General features: G+C 40.0%; 2 protein-coding genes across 2 annotated transcripts; both read left to right on the plus strand.

Moving 5' to 3' along the window:
- The first annotated feature begins 646 nt into the window (after positions 1-646).
- LOC148421059 (uncharacterized) lies at positions 647-6,302 on the plus strand. The gene is made up of 7 exons (XM_088419175.1): positions 647-710; positions 1,023-2,075; positions 3,158-3,451; positions 3,806-3,920; positions 4,248-4,358; positions 5,225-5,238; positions 6,157-6,302. Exons 1-7 carry the CDS (start codon positions 647-649, stop codon positions 6,300-6,302), a joined length of 1,797 nt encoding a protein of 598 aa, XP_088275301.1.
- Positions 6,303-8,365: 2,063 nt separating this feature from the next.
- On the plus strand, positions 8,366-16,614 carry tyrp1b (tyrosinase-related protein 1b). The gene is made up of 9 exons (XM_088420148.1): positions 8,366-8,451; positions 9,513-9,871; positions 10,391-10,499; positions 11,196-11,409; positions 11,817-12,021; positions 14,447-14,614; positions 15,678-15,857; positions 16,070-16,216; positions 16,299-16,614. Exons 1-9 carry the CDS (start codon positions 8,438-8,440, stop codon positions 16,502-16,504), a joined length of 1,602 nt encoding a protein of 533 aa, XP_088276274.1. The 5' UTR covers positions 8,366-8,437; the 3' UTR covers positions 16,505-16,614.
- The last annotated feature ends 1,714 nt before the right edge of the window (positions 16,615-18,328 follow it).

Consider the following 18,328-nt stretch of genomic DNA (forward strand, 5'->3'; position numbering starts at 1 on the left):
AACAAAACCAGTACATGCTTAACATCCATGAGTATACTCTGCATTATAAAACCAGACAGCAGTGTAATAACACCATTATTTTTAACGCTATCTAACTCACTGGTCAACTGTGCTGGAGAGTCCAAAAAAGACACCATGAAATGATATTTTTTTTACATTCGGTGATTTGATTTTCGATGCTGCACCCAGAGACTTTCACGAGTGCGCTGTCGGCATGGCAGCATCACTCATGGACAAACTCACAGCCCACCTATAATTGCCCTAGCAGAGTTCACTCTGTGTGCGACATACCGCCAAGGCCTCACCACAGCCCATGTCAGAGTCGCGGTTGCTTTTAACAATGAGGTGAGACTTTACTATCTTCAAACCCGCACAACCCCATCTCTCACTGACACACCTGTAGGTTCAAAGGCAGCTGAAAGTGACATTTAACTTGGCGCAGCTTGTTTTTGCGCCCACCCTCATTTCAGCATCACCTGCTAATATCACCCTCCCTGCCCAGACCAGATCTACTGTCCATGCGTCAACAGCCAGTACATGTTTTGTGACTCTCTTGACTTTTGAAGGAATCATAAGAGGGTGAAGATTTTTTTCAATGATAACAGACTGGGATTATTTTTTTTTTCTATACCGTTTTCAGGAAACTATGGAGTATTTCTATTTAAAAGGATTTTTGGTTCTGCTGTTTACTAAACACTGTACATCTGACGGTAGGTTGGCACAACGGCGCTTTGCAATCATAAGATATGCATTGAATGTCTTTCTTCCATATGCACTGGCAATGTAGTGGTATACGTTGCAGCATTTTATGGAACCCAAACTCATTGCCATTGGAGATGTCCGCTGTTGGTCCCAAGAACAAATACATGGGACAGTATGCTCGGATGCTAGAATGTCAACATTGATCCTTTGAAACTAGCAAATACATCGTATAAAACATTAAATAGAAAATGATGAATGCATTAAGGATAAGACAGGTTTTCATTGAATCCCCTATGACCTTGTGTTTTCAATGTCTGTAGCCCTTCCTACCTCAGTCCTATCTTCCACGGTCACTTTTGAGGATGCACACACCTCACGTCATGAACCAGAGTGGGGTGCAGCTGAAATTGTACCAGTAGTTGCCCCACCAAACCTAGAAGAGGTGCAACAAGCAGTACAGGAGGCCTCAGAGAAGGTGAAGGGTGGCACAGCTGAAGATGTCCTGAAAGAGCTTCTAGAGAGGGTGGTGGAAGCAGCTCTGGGACAAGTGGAAGGAATACAAGATGAGCCGGCAGTGGAGGAGGGGGCAGGGGAGGATGCAGTGGGAATTGAAACGGAGACTCAAGTAGAACTGTCAGAGCAGGTGGTGCTGGGGATGGATGGTGGTGGTGAAGAGGTACAGGAGACTGAAGAAGTAGAGGGAGAAACAATTGCTGATGTTATGAAGACCACAGTTGGTGGAGACACTGTTGCAACTGATTTTGATTTTGAAAAATCTCTAGATGGGGAAGTTATTCAGGAAGTGGTAGAGGAAACGGTAGCTACTTTAGAGGAGATAGGCAAAGATATAGCAGTAGACATTGGACAGGTAGAGGACAGCAACAAGCAGGATGTTTTGTTACCGGGCAGAGTTAAACCAGAGACAACACCAACTTTCCTCGAGTTTGACTTAGATGGGGAGCCAAAGCAGGAGACTGGTTTAAACTCTGCTCTAGCTTCTGAACAAATAGTGACAGAAAAGCATATGGTGGAACATGCTGCAGTCAGTGAGATAGAAGACAAGGTGATCTCTCTACCATCTGATAATTCTGACAGGGAGGCAACACAACCTGTGACAGATGAGCCAGCATCTAGTATAGACAACTATACTTTGAAGGACCCAAAACAACTAGATGATTTGGAGCAAAGTCATATAGAGGAAGAAGGGGAGCTTATTAAGATGGAAGGTTGGGAAATGGATTCAAAGTCTGAAGAAAGCCACCAAGATATCACTGAGCAAGAATATGTAGTGTTGGCCAATGGTGGTGACGGGCAACAACCTGGAAGAGAAGCAGTCACTTTGCAGACTTTAAAAGACCTCAACGAAGACCAAGGTAAGTCAGGAACTGATTGTAACACTTTAAAATAAAATACAGCAAACTACAAAATATCATGAGAAAAAAAGTGGAATTCTGTTCTCCTCGTACCCACACATCATGAGCAAACATTTAGGAATGCATTCAATTTTTCAGGACCATTGAAAGTGTAATAGCTCACATCAAGTACAGCTTCCATGCTGTATTGGCCTTATTACAATCACCCTTTGATTGATTGTCAAGCCATTCTGCATGTAGTACGCTCTAAATCAGGGGTGCCCAGTGTGTCGATTGCGGTTGACCTTTTGCCCACCCAGCCAATGTTAGTCGCCCGCATGACGTCTCACAATGCGAAAAAAAAAAAACCCTAATGCTGATTATTGCAAGTCTAGGTATGATGAGTGAGTCAGACTCTGCCTCTTACTGCAGTTGGTTGAATCTGAAAATGTGAATGACACAGCCCAGATGTGTATTTTCATCCATGTGGTTTACTAAACTGTAATATTACTCAATGTTGTTTGGTCATATCACTGCGAAAAAAGATTTCTTACTTTAATATTCTGGTGTATTTGGATCACTGTTTTTTGAGATATCAACACTAGCTCTCTAGATTCTGTAGTGCCCGGGAGCAGATTTTGGGGCAAAAGGTTTAGGCAACCCTGCTGAAAATCACCTAGGAGAGACTCAAGCCCCTGATATGACACAAAGTTAGATAACAGAATGTACACGATGGCTATATGAAAAAAAAAAACGACAAAAAATCATTTTATTCTGAGCGCTGGGTCAACAAACACAGAATATGCCCTGGATTAAGCCTTTAATGCATTGTCTGGAATTTACATTGACGCAAAGTATTTCCAGTAAGTATTTCCCAGACGTTTATTGTCTAGATGTCTTCTGAGTATTTTGACAAGGAATCAGTGTGTGATGTCCAAATATCAACATAGGCAGTGAAAAGATGCAAATGACATGGCTATTTTCTTAGAGGCTTCCAAGCCTTGTAACACATAACTACATTCTTCTACATTCCATAGGTCCGCTCAACGAACATTAAACACTGGCCTCTGGGCTTCATTTTCATTTGTGTGTTACATACCAAGCCACCATTCTAGAAACAACAGTGATCTCTGCCCCAGAGCCTGAGGATGATGTGGAAGACTCTGTTGAGCAGACGTCCGAAAATCAGGATGCTAACGCCTCGAGCACAGCCCTCATTGGGCTTGCAGAGAGCATCTTCACTGACCGCGGCAATGAAATCCTCTCCCCGACCAATGAACTTTCGGCCCCTGACTCCAATGTGGCCCAAGCGACGCTAGTCTATTTTGTCAAGGACGTCTTGGAAGTTCCGCCACAGGCAAAAGGAGACCAGGTTGAAAATACAGCTGGGGCACCAGGTGATTATTATCTTTATATTATTCTATATAGTTATATTGGGCTATTTGCCAGTGCTTTTTGCATCTTTCTTTATGAAAATGCATTAGGGAGGCAGGTATAACCCTAAATAATTTGGCGGGTCTGAAATTAATGACTAATTTATTGAGCAGTGGGATGCCATTTTTAGACGGAACAAAAAACTGAAAAAGTCTTCAACGTTAAGGACCATTCAGTAACTCTTTCTGCCTCTTTCAGTTTGAGCATATTTAGTATTCCTTACAAGCATTGCACAGACATTAGAACTGCTGACTGCATGATAAATGCAAATTGACTTTGTGTTCTCTTCTCTATTGTTTTTGAATGGGTGTATTAAGATACAACGGAAATGGGCCTGGAAGCTTGGAAGATCGGGGCAACAATCGCTGCAGTGTTCCTGGTTTTGGAGACGGTTGTCATTATCGTCTATATCTATAAACGAAACAAAAACAGGTCACACTTGCCCTATTCCTTCTAAGTTGTTTTAAGTTCACCGTACACAATAAGATTTTTGGCTACCTCCTACTTTAGAACAGTATTTCAGTCTAGCTTGTCTCATCTGCATGCGTTTTATAATGATATGACATGAGTTATGAATAAGGAAAAAGATAATAACCCACATTCAAACTACATCAAAGTTTTTTTCTTGTAGTTTGTATGATACCACAGTGCCTCAGTGCAGTGTGGTCTATGAGTTGCTAAAGGATTGATAAAAGACTGAAATGACCTCAGTGTGAGGCCACCTTGTAAACAATATTATTTTAATGCACTTTGATGCAGCAGCCTGGCTACACAACAATCATGTGAGGATGGGTGTGTCGAACCAGAGGTGACCACCGGAGGTGACAGCAGTGATGACACGCTCCATGCAGAAAATGGGGAAGCGCAACAGTACGTTACTAACTTTGTTGTTGTTTTTTTTTTAATTTGTTTACTTATTGACTTCAAACTTTCAGTAAGCGTTGACCACTGGAAAATCAATTTCAATAGCAGGTCATCATTTGAGATTTGAACAGTTTGAGGAAGTCGGACATCTCAACGGATGAATTTGGGCAAATAATATGATTTGGCCTCATCTGCCAACGTTTGGTTGTTTTATTGTTGATATTTGTGATTTTTTTTTTTAATGTCATTGTATAACAATGAAAAATTTGATTGAACATGTTTGTGTCAATGGAGTTCTGTTTGGTGTGGCATGTGACAATGTCATGGACATATCTCAAATGCATTTAGCCCCATCAAGAGACAAAAACATTTTTTTTTTTTTTTTACAAGTTTAAGTATCACTACATATTTTAATTTGCATTTCTATATAATAATCTCACATGGACCACATTGAATTTTATTTTTATGATGTTGCCTTAATACATCTTTCATTGCCCGTTGAGTGCGCACAACTGTCCATTTAACTTTACAGAGGTCCAATTATGGACCTCTCAGCTGATTCCCCTTCAAGCTGTTTTGTAAGGTCAGACACTCCAAAGGCTACTCAGTGTGCCACACATGTGATGCTTTGACGTCTTGGATGAATGGGTCAAAGATATGAAAGCTTGGGGAATGACTGCCAGAGGAAAATAAAACTCAGGAGGACTGCACACATGCTGGTTATCGGTTAAACCAGCTTACTCAGTACAGTACTTGTTAAACCTTCTGGCATCGTTTTTTTTTCTTCAATGTAAAATGAAGAAACTTATAGACAATATTTTGTAAATAGTCTCACAGTTAGTTTTGTTTTGTTGTGTCGTTCTACTCAATAGGCACGATTCAAAACGTAACTGTATTTTTGACAGGAACTCGGTGTGTTGGACTAATATCTTTTAGAAAGGAGGAAAAAGTTATTACACACAAAAAAAGCTAGTCAATTTCCCATATACCAATTTTAGTTCAGTGCGTCTCAATTATTTTTTGCAAATCATCCCGAGGAAAGACAAAAGATTTTGTGCTACCCCCAGATCCGCCAAGGTGACTAAATAGTAGAGTTGTACCTACAATTCTCTTCTTTTTTCACATAGACAAAAGTAAAAATGAACTTTCAATAAATCTTAGCTTTACTTATACAGAACTCAACTGTTTGGTGCTGAAAAAAAAAGAAATTAATGAACAATAATATATTTAAATTGATCTAGAACATTAACACAGTGGCACCAATATCTTAAACACTTTAACATGTATGAAGTGCAAAATATCATGCAGATTTTTTCTTAATCACGTTAATGAAGTAACCATTAATGGCTACAACGAGCACATTGACAATGAGCTGTGCTTCTGTTACTGTTAAATCTTTCTCCATGGTGCCTTGTTGAGAGAAATTCAAAAATGTGAAATTCCTGCCTAAGCATTGACCATGAGAGCACCACCTAGTGCTGTGGATGGGCAATTACACTTCACAAAGCAAAGACAAAGTCTGTTTCTCTGGGTCATAGAGAAGGACTGATAGTGCTGTTGTGGACGAACTAGGCCAACTAATTGTTTAATAAGAATACAATGATGATACATTTTGTGGTACCATTTCCAAAACAAATCCATTTATGCATCCATTTTCCCCAGAGGTTCCACTGAATAGAGATTTTGCAAATGTGCCAAAAAGTCTGGGTCCACTCAGAATCTTTATATTGTACACACTGATCTGTTTTCAAAAATGGTTGTTTTGTCACTGACAGGATTACAGCAATGGACCTATGTGATGCAGCCACGACACTGGCACAAAACACCCATGGGCACAAAGGGGAGCATGTGATCAGCATGTCAAACCTTCCAGATGGCGCCACAGCGAAATTGGCCTATGCTGGACCGGGACCAGATTCTTCAAAAGAAGCCAGGACTTCCAGGCTCTAGGGTGGTCGATTTTTTGATGTTCTTAAAGTGATAAAAAGCCCCTTAAGCTCTTGTTCGATACCATAGACACCTCATGCAGTGTTTTGTCCGTCTGTAATCAAAGTAGACAGATACTGATATACAGTATTATCACTTTTGTTTATAGCCTATGCAGTGCGACTTTGAGCAAATGCTTGTGAATGCTTGTGTCTGTGTGAGCCTGAACATATTTTACATGTGTGATTTATTATGCGTTGTAAGTACTACAATGTGACGATGGTATGACTTGAGCTGAGGTCTGAATGTCTCCAAAAAGAAAAGATGCATTTTTGCTGTTATGTGAGCATTTCCGTTCCAGTGTACTCTTTGTCATGGACAACAGAGCCTCAAGGCCACAAAGTATAACATAGAAAAGGCAGATTTATATTGTTCATAACTGTTGACATTTCTATCACCCTAAGTGTTGTGCCAATTAAAACACTTTTTCCTGTTCTTTTTTTTTGTCAAATAGTTCAATAATTGCTTGAAAAATTCCACATTACAATAGGGTATGATAATGCGGGGTATGCATCGGGCTTCACACATTCATATTCAACTTCATAGTCACTTTTATCTAAGCGGTTCATCTTTTTGCAGTAAAAACATAAACCAATTATTGAGTAACAATGTATTAAACTATGGGCCAACATAAACAAATCTAACATCAGAGGTCGGGAAATCTGCACTGTATGATTGCACTGTATGGGCTTTGGAGGACGTTTTAGGTGTATTGTTGATAATCGATTGATAATAGTAAAAACTTCATTGTACAAAGAAAGTTGTCTCTACACTGTGCACATGAGAATGAACATTTTGACTTGCCATACCGTGAAAAGGATAGGACTATGCATTGTTGACATTTTCAGCCAAGTAAACAGCAATGTTTCATTCATTAGCTACAACGTTGTACTGTAGAAAATTCTGAAGTGGCCAAACTGTCTGGGAGCACACATCCAGACAATGGCAGAAGTAAATCATGCACTCGTGGGCGTAACTATTGTTATGAATACTGGTTTCCCACAGGGACTTATTTGATAGGGGGAACACCTGTGACTAAAAGAGGTGCTGTTTTGCATTCTAATGTCTGTGAAACACCTTTTTTGGAGACTGTTATTCACACTGTTGGAATAGTCTCCATCATCTGTGATAAGCGGTCAAGATGATGGATGGATGCACCCATGGGCTGGCTGGTCGCATTGAGCATCAAGTCTGAAGGGGGCGAGGCAGCTACACGGTAAGTTGTGGTCCCTGCAAACGAGTCGTTTTACTTCCTGGTTACAAATATCAGTACCATACAACTCCTATTTAAAACGAAATTAAATCACCAATTTGCCAAACATATTTTTAATGGACATATTAACTGAAGAAATTATTTAAATATCATGTTACAGCCCCTCTAATGAAAAGTGAACCTGCAATAACGGTTAAATAGTATATCTAATTAGGATGAATAAATATGCACTGCTTTATAAATAGATGGCAACTGTTGTGAACTCATACACATATATTTACAGCGGCGGTCACAGACTTGTCGCCCGCATCACATAAGATCACATAAGTAGCCCCTGCGCTTGTACTAAAAATAACTCTGTGAAGTGATTACTGATTGATTGTAAAGATAACTTTTTGCAGAGCTTTATAATAGTATTTATAATAATGTTTGAAATTGGTAATTCTGATCTGTTTCCTACTATGTGAAATCTTTGTTGATACAGTAAGTATTATGAGAAATTATTAACATAGTGACTTCACAGTGATAAATATACTGTATTTAACATAATTCAAGGTCATTTTTAGAAAATGTGCCATTTCATTTCATGAATCAAACTGGCAACTGGACCATTACAGAAGGGGATAAGCAGTCTGTTTCAAAGTTACGATCACAAGCTTCAATCCTTCTGCCCATCTATTTGTACTCTGTTTCAGTGTGTGTGCGTGTGTGTGTGTGTGTGTGTGTGCGTGTGTGTGTGTGACTTGTGGGCGGAGGTGAGGAGGGTGGTGGGTGCTAATACTTGCTCCAAAAGGAATTAGTCATGCGCTCCTTAGCTATTTAAGACAAAGAAGTAGGATGAACTAATTCTTTGGGGGCTACCGCTGGTCAAAACAAGAGGAGCAAGATGCACACTTACGGGTAAGGGAAAAAACATACACAATGATATACAACATAGTAATATATAAGTTATAAATATATAAATAAATATATATAAATATATAAGGCATTACAGTTTTCAATGGTCTATTCCTTTTATTATTTTTCCTGAATGATATTTCTCATTACTTAAAAGAAAAGACTTTAGATAATAGATCTATTAGTTGCTCATTTCTTATGAAAGATCCTCTGAATTAAAAAATAAATCATTTCTAAGTGCTTCTGATCTTGTGAGAGTTGGAAGCTAATTGCCCCTTGAATTATGAATAATGGCTCAAATCGCCGGCAATAAGAAGCTTCCGAATTGAGACAATAATGGTTTGTCAAAGAATTACGTAAACGGAGCCTGAGTATCTTTATTGGTCTGTAATGCAACATGCATTTCACATGTAAAAATAATAACAGCATACAGTGAATCTTGAAATCGACAAATGGCCCTCATAAAGACCATAAAAGGCATCTATTGTCTGGGCATGTGAAATAAAAACTCAACAATTAAAGTTTCCGGAGGAATTGCATATGAAGGCTAAAATACTGAATGAAAAATTATTGTAATGCAGAAAGATTTTAAAAGATATGGAATGATAATTAAGCAATATGAAATGATATTGAAATATACCAAATGAGGAAAATTGGTCAATTGAATGTTTCAAAAGGGAATTATGTTAATGATGTTGTAATCTGTCACTGGAATGAATAATAAACAACCCACGGTGTAAACATGGTCTCAATTTTAAGCAAAAATATAGAATTTGGAATGCCAAAAATTCCATCTCGTATGGCATGATGTTTTGGATTAAGTGAAAGTTGCAACGATGTGATTTGGATGGATTATATCAAAAATATGTGAGGAATAAAACATAGGAACAAAACGTGTATGAAGGCCATCAGGCTGCTTCCGAGAATATTGATTTTTCTTTTCTTTTCCACCTTTGTTAACTGTTCTATCTTCATCAAGGTCTGCATTCTACTTAGTGTTAATCCCGTTTGACAACGTTCTCCGATCGCAATGACATGATGAGTCTTTTCTCTCACCTATCAAGCGTCTGGAGAGCAAGTCTCCTGGTGGCGACCTTGTTTGTCACTCTGACAGTGGCCCAGTTTCCTCGGGAGTGCGTCACCCCAGAAGGGCTCCGCAGTGGCCAGTGCTGCCCCTCTGTGTCGGGCCTGGCGGGTGATGAGTGCGGCTCCAGCACGGGACGGGGTCAGTGCGTGTCCATTGCTGCAGACAACCGGCGTCATGGACCCCAGTACCCCTATGCGGGACGAGATGATCGGGAGAGGTGGCCTCTGCGATTCTTCAACCGCTCTTGTCAGTGTAACGGGAATTTCAGCGGCTACAACTGTGGACGATGTCGACATGGACTCACTGGACCAAACTGTGACCAGAGAATCTCTGTGGGTAAGAAAGAGGAGAACATTTTGTAGTTACTATCACACCGCATTTCCTTAAAGAGTTACTGTGACATCTGATACCATCGCTCTAATAAATGTCTTTATCGCAACACACAGCATGGTATCTGTGAAGTTGATGTTTTTGACGGATCTCATAGGAGATTTGTTTGATTCGAGTCCTTTGGTGCCCAATAAATGCCTGCCATACTCTCGTGTCATTGAGCCGAGGCACACCGATTGTCAATTATAAATGACATTTTCACTGATCACCACCAGACTGCCATCTTTAACATTACATTGCTGGCATAAATAATGGATAATTGAACAGAGATAAGTCACATGTCGTAAATAAATTATTTTTGGACTGTTTTCCTTTCCCAACCTGATAAGTTCTCTCGCTGTATATTCATCAGAGGGAATACATTATGTCTCATAGCACCTCCGTGCTAAAAGCCAAAGGGATGAATACAGTATTTGTGGCAAGCAATTACAACCTTTTTACTTCTATTATGTTATATCTTAACAGTGAGGAGAAATTTGATGCAAATGAGTGCAACTGAGAAGCGAGCATTTATCAATGCCCTGGACCAAGCAAAGAGGACGATTCACCCTGACCTTGTCATCTGTACAAGACGGTATTTATGCTTCTATTGATGCAAAGCAACAGTACATAAATATTTGAAGCTGTTCTCAAGTGCGGAAAGTGCAACCCTTTTGACTTCCTTGTCAAAAAATATTTCTGCTCAACCAAGAAAGGCTTTTAACACCTGTTGTACCATTGCCAGCCACTGTGGGGATTAAAAAATAGATATCTAGAATCTATTGAGCTATGACCAACAATCTAGCTATTTGGCCAAAAACAACATATCAAAGTACCGCATTTTCCGCATTATAAGGCGCACCGGATTATAAGGCGCACCCTCAATTAATGACATAATTTAAAACCTTTTCCATGCATAAGGCGCACCGGGTTATAAAGCGCACCCTCAATTAATGACATATTTTAAAACTTTTTCAATCACAATATAGTAATACTCAAAGTAATAACAACAATAACTCAAATAATAACTCTAAACTCTCAACAGCATAATAAGCCAATGTCAATATGTATACTGTAAATACACAAAAGAAACAAGTAAAGCTTACTTTATCACTTCATTCCCCATCCACAAATCCCAATCTCAATATTGATCCATATATAAGGCGCACCTGATTATAAGGCGCGCCATCAGCTTTTTCAAAAAATTAAGGCTTTTCGGTGCGCCTTATTGTGCGAAAAATACGATATGTTGTTAGAGAGTAAAAATGTGATTTACTATACTCATTTTTAGGTACCAGGAAATATTTGGACCAGATGGCAACACGCCCCAGTTTGAGAACATCACCATTTACAACTACTTTGTCTGGAGCCATTACTACTCAGTCAGTAAGACCTTCCTGGGCGCGGGCCAGGCCAGCTTCGGAGGAGTCGACTTTTCCCACGAGGGCCCCGGTTTCGTCACCTGGCACCGCTTTCATCTGCTGCAACTCGAAAGGGATATGCAAGTGGGTAGACTGTAGACGACAGAGAAAGCTAATACATGAGACAGGCAAAGGTAAAGGGAAACCCACACCAGTACCACAACGTTAAGATGATCGATCAAATGTGATCAAATGAGACCTAATACAAGAGCTGTATGAAAAATTAAACATTCGGCATACAAGTAGGAGCACGTGGTCATAGATCAACAAAATGTAGACCACACGGTATCCTCTTATCGTTTATGATACTATTTTTGGTCATCTAAAAAAAGAAAAGCATACCTGCAAATTAACCCTTTCCGGGACAGTGGTCACTACAGTGGAGAACTATACAAAAGTTGTGTTTATTTGTCCTATTTAATATATCTTTAAAAATCCTTTCATAATATTGATATATTGACTATTGTCTTTGTTTGGCATAAATTACTCAGGACATGCTTGGTGATTCATCCTTTGCACTTCCCTACTGGAACTTTGCCATCGGAGGCAGCGATTGCGACATTTGCACGGACGACCTCTTGGGAGCCAGGAGCTCCTTCGACATGAACTCCATCAGCGCCAACTCGGTGTTCTCCCAGTGGAGAGTGGTCTGCGAGAGCGTGGAAGACTACGACACTTTTGGCACCATCTGCAATAGTAAGGAGTAGCTTCTGCCTGCTCGTGATACCTCGGCACATAACGGAGTTATGTTGACGCGTGCAAAATGAGGGCATCCACCTCATAAATAGAGCATGTACGACACAGGCTGCTATAAATATTACCCCCTAGTTGCTCCACTGTTTGAAATTGCTCACAATTGCTACAGTCTGTCAGAAACTCAATTTGTTAAGTTTTTCTTGAACAGGGTTTCCCAAAGTTTTCAGCTCAAATCCCGGGTTATTTCTCTCTGGGACCGAAACTTTTAAAAATACATCACCCTCCAACTTTTTTCTCTGTTTATTGGGTCACGGGAGCAAGAGTCAGAGCAGAAATGCCTAGACTTTCTCATTTCACGCCACCGCAGAGGTGCTATGAGACATACTGTACTCCCTCGAGCGTGTCTTAATACTGACCCAAGGTTTTGTTCCTATGGGAAATGCCCGGAACAGCTCCCCAGCGCAGCATCTGAAAAAGAACCACCTTTGCTGGCGCCTCTCTTCCCATGGAGTCTCTTTTGAATGACAGAGCTCTTTGCCCATTCTCGAAGGGTGAGAGCCCAGATGCCTTGCAAAGGAAAAACAATTTTCCTCACTCACTTGTACCTTGTCCCTTTGACCCCTGCATCCGTCCATTTTCTAGAACCGAATCTGTTCAGAGTTGCGGGGAAATTGAAAAGGAGTGATAAGCAGACTACAATGTGGATTGATCAATCAGTCAATCACGAGGTTCGATTAGAGACCGATAACAAATTCCTCTCACATTCATACATGCAGTCACTGAGTGCAAATTGATCCAAAAATCGATTTCAAACATTATTCATGATCTGCAACGTACTAATAAACCAATAGGAAACTAATGATTGGACTCCAAGATAACTGTTCCTAAAATGTCTGGGTTGGGTAAGCTAGCGAACACAATACTGGGTCCAAAAGGGACAAAGTCAGTGCTGGCTTATTGGCCAGTGCACCGGGTTCAGGATTTGAGCCAACAAGGAGTAAAAACCCGATACTGATGGATACTTACCAAGGAAATGGTTACCAGAGATGTTCAGTATTAAAAAGAATATGGATGTGGATTATGTTCCACAGTCAGGTTGCCACATTGAGTCACTCGCATTATACCTTGGCAATTTTTACACCGCAAGCCATTTTTACCCTTTTTAATCCAGGCAATCACCATTTCACACTGGGATAATGGAAAGTGCATCTCCTCAAAATCCAGCTACTTGGTGATTGGGTTAGGAAAATAAACCCGAGTTTTTTATTTTGTAAGGGATCGTGTACAATAGTAGAGGAGGGTATTAGACTTTTTCTTGAAAAGTAATTCACATTCACATTCAAAGACTTTTTCAGATTTAACATTTGCAGCAATAAGTTGCAGTCCAGTCTCTTTTTTATCAAATATTTCAGAATCCTTAACCCAGAGGAAAGCCCATCCAGAAGGGAAACAATTTCATGTTGATTAGTGCACATTGCTTCATATTTTGTTTATCGCCAAATATTCTGAATAGTTTGTGGAATTACAGACTGCAATTAGCGCAAGAGTGCGAGACACTGAAATAAATCTGATTTAGGCAATCAGATTTAGATGGAACGGAACTTGCCTCGCACTGGCACGAGATTCAAAAGCCCCGTCACCACCGAGGCTTTTTCTTTTAAAATATTTAAAGTATTTCTATTCATGTCAAAGTGTGGAAGGATTCTCGCTATTATTTAACTTTGAACATAATTCATCCTTTCAGGTTAATGCCAAATGTACATTTTCCACTCAGAGATTTGGAGGCGGGTCAAAAATGTGAGGCATGAGAGGCTGAGGTGTGAGTGATGTGTCAGGTTAATCCCTTTGGAGAGTCACGACAGGCTCGGTATTTCCTGCGTCAACAAGCAACTTCTCCTTAACTGGGTTACGGGAGGCCGTCTCATTTCTGCATGCACTTGTCAGAGACAGGAATCTGGCAGACTTTGATCTGGGGGAATCATCTTCACATCGACAACTTTGTTATGTAGCTGACTGATTGCACCCTTGTGTGTGTGATGGAGGGGAAGAACAGGAAAAAAAGCACCACAAGAAGGAGGCCATACTTGTAAAGAGACTTCACAGGGCTCCCACTCACTGTTGTTGGAATTTAGCGAACAATTACCATGCTGTCATGTTTAAGACTGATCAAACTAAGTCTAGTCTCCCACATAGAATTAGAGAGTTCTTGAATAATACAGCATAACTCATCACATCTCCTTCCTCTCCATTTCCATGGGGACAACTGACCTGGATGTGAACCACCGCCTCCCTTGTAAAAAAAAAAAAAAATCCTTGAATGCAATTATTGCTCCCAGCTAGATGGTAGTCATCCCTTTTCTTGTACTGTGCTTGTTAACACACAAGTGAAAACACTAACTCTGACCTTTGCGTCCTACACACCCAGATACCGAGACCAGTCCCATCAGGAGGAACCCGGCGGGCAATGTGGCACGGCCCATGGTGCAGAGGCTGCCCGAGCCCCAGGACGTGTTGGACTGTCTGCAGCTCAACACCTTTGACACGCCCCCTTACTACTCCACCTCCTCCGAGAGCTTCAGGAACTCCATTGAAGGTGCGCAGTGATGCGTTACGACTCCTCATCCAACCTCTGAGCACAAAAAAAAAAAAAAAGAGTGAACTTTATTTGCATTGCAACTTTCAAATACATAAAACATGTCAGACAAAAGTAATATTTCAAGGCAAGAGTCATGTACTTATTGAGCGTAAAGGTCAAAAATATAATGCCAGGGAAGACATTAATTATAAAAAGGGCAGACGTTTCATCCAAGGTTTCATTCTGAATCTTATGAATCTAAAAGAATGAGAAGTGCAAAACAATATTGTTTCAAGACTAAAAAAAAGACACTAAATTCATTTGAACGTGCAGTCATTTTCTGTGGACCCAATTTGAATTTCATATGAACGGATGTCAAGTATTAATCAACATTACAGGAGAAAAAAAAAACGGAACTAGAAATACACAAACAAAACATAATATAAATAATGCTGTGTTCACACTCATTTGCTTTTCTGGTCCAGAACAAGTTAAGAAAGGCTCTGCATTGTAGTACTGATCCAGATTGACCTAACTTTTCTTTACATTGGCAGTTTATTGGACTAAAAAGCAATTAAAGAAAACACATAGGAAGTGAAAATACAAAATTGAGAAGAAACTTACGACAAGAAATAACTACAGTACTCATATTCACATATAGTATTAGCATAAATCAATCAACCAAACAATTGTGTGTGATTTCGGAACAAGCATTGGAGGAATGCACAAAATCATCACAGAAAGCTACTAACTGCATTTAAAGTTACAGACTTGGATGCATCCAGAGAAGAAAAATAGGAATGTGTTAAGAGCTCAGCACCAAGTCGTATATTGTGAGTTGTCTCTACATTCTGAGGAAATTTTGAATATAACCTCGATTTTGATTTACCTTCTTTGGACCGACCATAAATTGACCATAAATCATACTTGATTGAATGACCGTGCTTTCAGAGCTCTTCCAAACAAGCCTGTAAAAGTGTTAGCATTAGTTGTTGTTTTTTTAACTTTACTGACATAAAGCCTGAGTAATAGTGAAGTAGCTTTTGGAAGTCATTATATTTTTCTATTTCAATTTTTTAAGGCTACAGTGCTCCCCAGGGAATGTATGATCCGGTGATCCGCAGCCTCCACAACCTGGCCCACCTCTTCCTCAACGGCACAGGAGGACAGACTCACCTCTCGCCTAATGATCCCATCTTTGTCCTGCTGCACACTTTCACCGATGCTATCTTTGATGAATGGCTCAGTAGGCACCAACCAGGTAATTTTCAATCCGGCACATCTCGTGACGGGCTCACACCATTTTCTTTAACAGTTCCACCCGGCAAGTATATTAACAGTGTCCAAAATTAGTTCATTCAGTTCATCTTTTTCCTTCTAAAATTACTTACTAAATGAAAGTGGCTTGTGAGCACAAAAGTTCATCTTAGAATGAGCAACTGGGTTAATCCATCTTTTTTTGGGGGTTCCTAGGTGAGATAGTCTATCCTGAGGAGAATGCTCCAATTGGCCACAACCGACAGTTCAACATGGTTCCCTTTTGGCCTCCTGTGACAAACGCAGAGATGTTTGTGGTCGCCCCGGAAAACCTGGGCTACTCCTACGAGGTCCAGTGGCCAGGTGGGATACATACAAACAAACATACACGTGACAATCTAGTGAACCCCCCCCCCCCCAACCTTGACCTTTTCTTTTACCATAGTGCGTGCCTACACACTGTCTGAGATCATCACCATCGCCATCGTTGCGGCAGTGCTGGTCGTGGCGGTGGTGGGCGGAGTCATCGCCTGCGCGGTACGTGCCCGATCGTACCGCTCGGCTGAAGACTTGGAGCCTTTGCTGGGGGAGACCTTCCGGAGATACTCGGAGGATGACCGGAGGTTGGACAAATCACAGTCTGTTGTCTGAATTAACGCATTTATAAAGCGGCCTTAACATGTTTAAGCATCTTCTTTTTCTTTTTTTTTAAGAAAGCCCCACAATTTCTCTTAATAAAGTGTCACTGTGTTAAAACTTCATTTTCGATTGTCTATATCCTTGTTTGACTGTATATTGGAGGGTGGTGGATTTTGGGTTAGCAACACTTAGTGGTGGAAAGCAAAAACAAACATTTTGAAACAAACATTTTAGTTTACTTGCGTGTTTATTCCTTTGACCACATTACTTTTCCTCAGACTACTATATTTTCTACTTTGACAAATCGGGCTCGTTACCTCTTTCAATCGCCAGTTCTCCACCAATGCTGACATGACATACAAAATGTACAAAAGGGGGGGAGAGTACCTAAATGCTGAAAAGGAGCGAGGTGAGGCAGGTGTGCCATCAAACTGAAACAATTTATTCATGTCTAACAGAAAAACAAATTTCAAAGAAAACCCAGAGATGAACTTGTTGAAAATACAAAACATAAAAGTACTCGGGCAAACAAGATAGACATCGAACTGACAAGGACTGAAAAAAAGCACGGAATTAAAGACAAACCATTTGGTCAAACAATCAGAAACACTTGGACAAGACACGTTTGATTGAGAGAGTTGATTGGTTGACACAAGGGACTGGGATGACAGCACAGGTTGACACAATAACCCAGTCCTTTTCAAATAGTGGGGCGGGCCCCCTTTGGGTATAAACAGGTATTGAAAGTTGATTTATATTGCTTTTTTTGTTGTTAATATTGAAAAAGGATACAGTTTTAGGTATACTTCTACAATTTTTATATATATCTTATGTATTGGTGGTGGTGGGGGGGGGTTCTTTTTCCTGCGGGAGCTTTGCAAAATACAATTGAGATGTGCTGCAATAACAAAACGAGTAGAAGACATTGCTAAAATCAAATAGAAAGATCATGACAATAGGCAAGGGCTATATATATATATATATATATATATAGACAGTATATACGTTTTTTTTGACTGCTTGGTGTTGACAGCTGCAAGAATGTTCTGTGCGCCATATGTGCTGTGTATCTAAAAACCGCAAGTTTCTGGTCTAATCTAGCTTAAAAAAAGAACGAGAGAGACAGAAAGAGAGAGAGGGAGAGGGAGAAGGAGAGAAAGAAAAAAAAAACAATGCAAATACTGTAGCCTGTATTTTTTCTGTTATGAGCAGCTAATTTAAAATGACTGCACGGTGACCAAATGACACTTAATTGAGTAATAGGATGTACTCTGTATGAACACAGTCCGTAAGTGAATACGAGATAAAGCTGCAGGCACTAAATTGCTTGTTAGGCCTGAGGCAAATCAGAGCATTTAGACGAAATTTTGTTTCAACAGATTCTGTATAATGTGTCATGGGGAAGCACAGCCAGTTCCATCTCACTGAAAGAGCGCAAACACTGCCCTCGTGTGGTCATAGCACATTATTAATGGTACTACTACCTAGGTGCAACATTCAGGATGTTGTTATATGGGGGAACCGAGTGTAAAATTCAAATTAATAAGTTCACTTGTTCACCTCATATTTTTTCTTGCATATTAATATTCTAAACAAGAATGAAACATGTGTAATTAAGCCATTTTAGTGCCAAGTTCAAACCAAGTTGTATAATGTATCATATTTTATAAAGAACATGACCATTTTCAATTAATTTTCATTTGGACTATATGCAGACCAACAGTCTCCATATATGTCATGCAAAATTTCTCACATATGTCTGCAACATGTCATACCAATACATACAATATGTTAATAAATTAATATATTTCCTGTAATAAACTTTGACTCCTAGTT

Source organism: Hippichthys cyanospilos, chromosome 7 (genome assembly GCF_059441005.1).
Source record: "Hippichthys cyanospilos isolate Australia breed blue-spotted pipefish chromosome 7, RoL_Hcya_1.0, whole genome shotgun sequence".
NCBI lineage: Eukaryota > Metazoa > Chordata > Actinopteri > Syngnathiformes > Syngnathidae > Hippichthys > Hippichthys cyanospilos.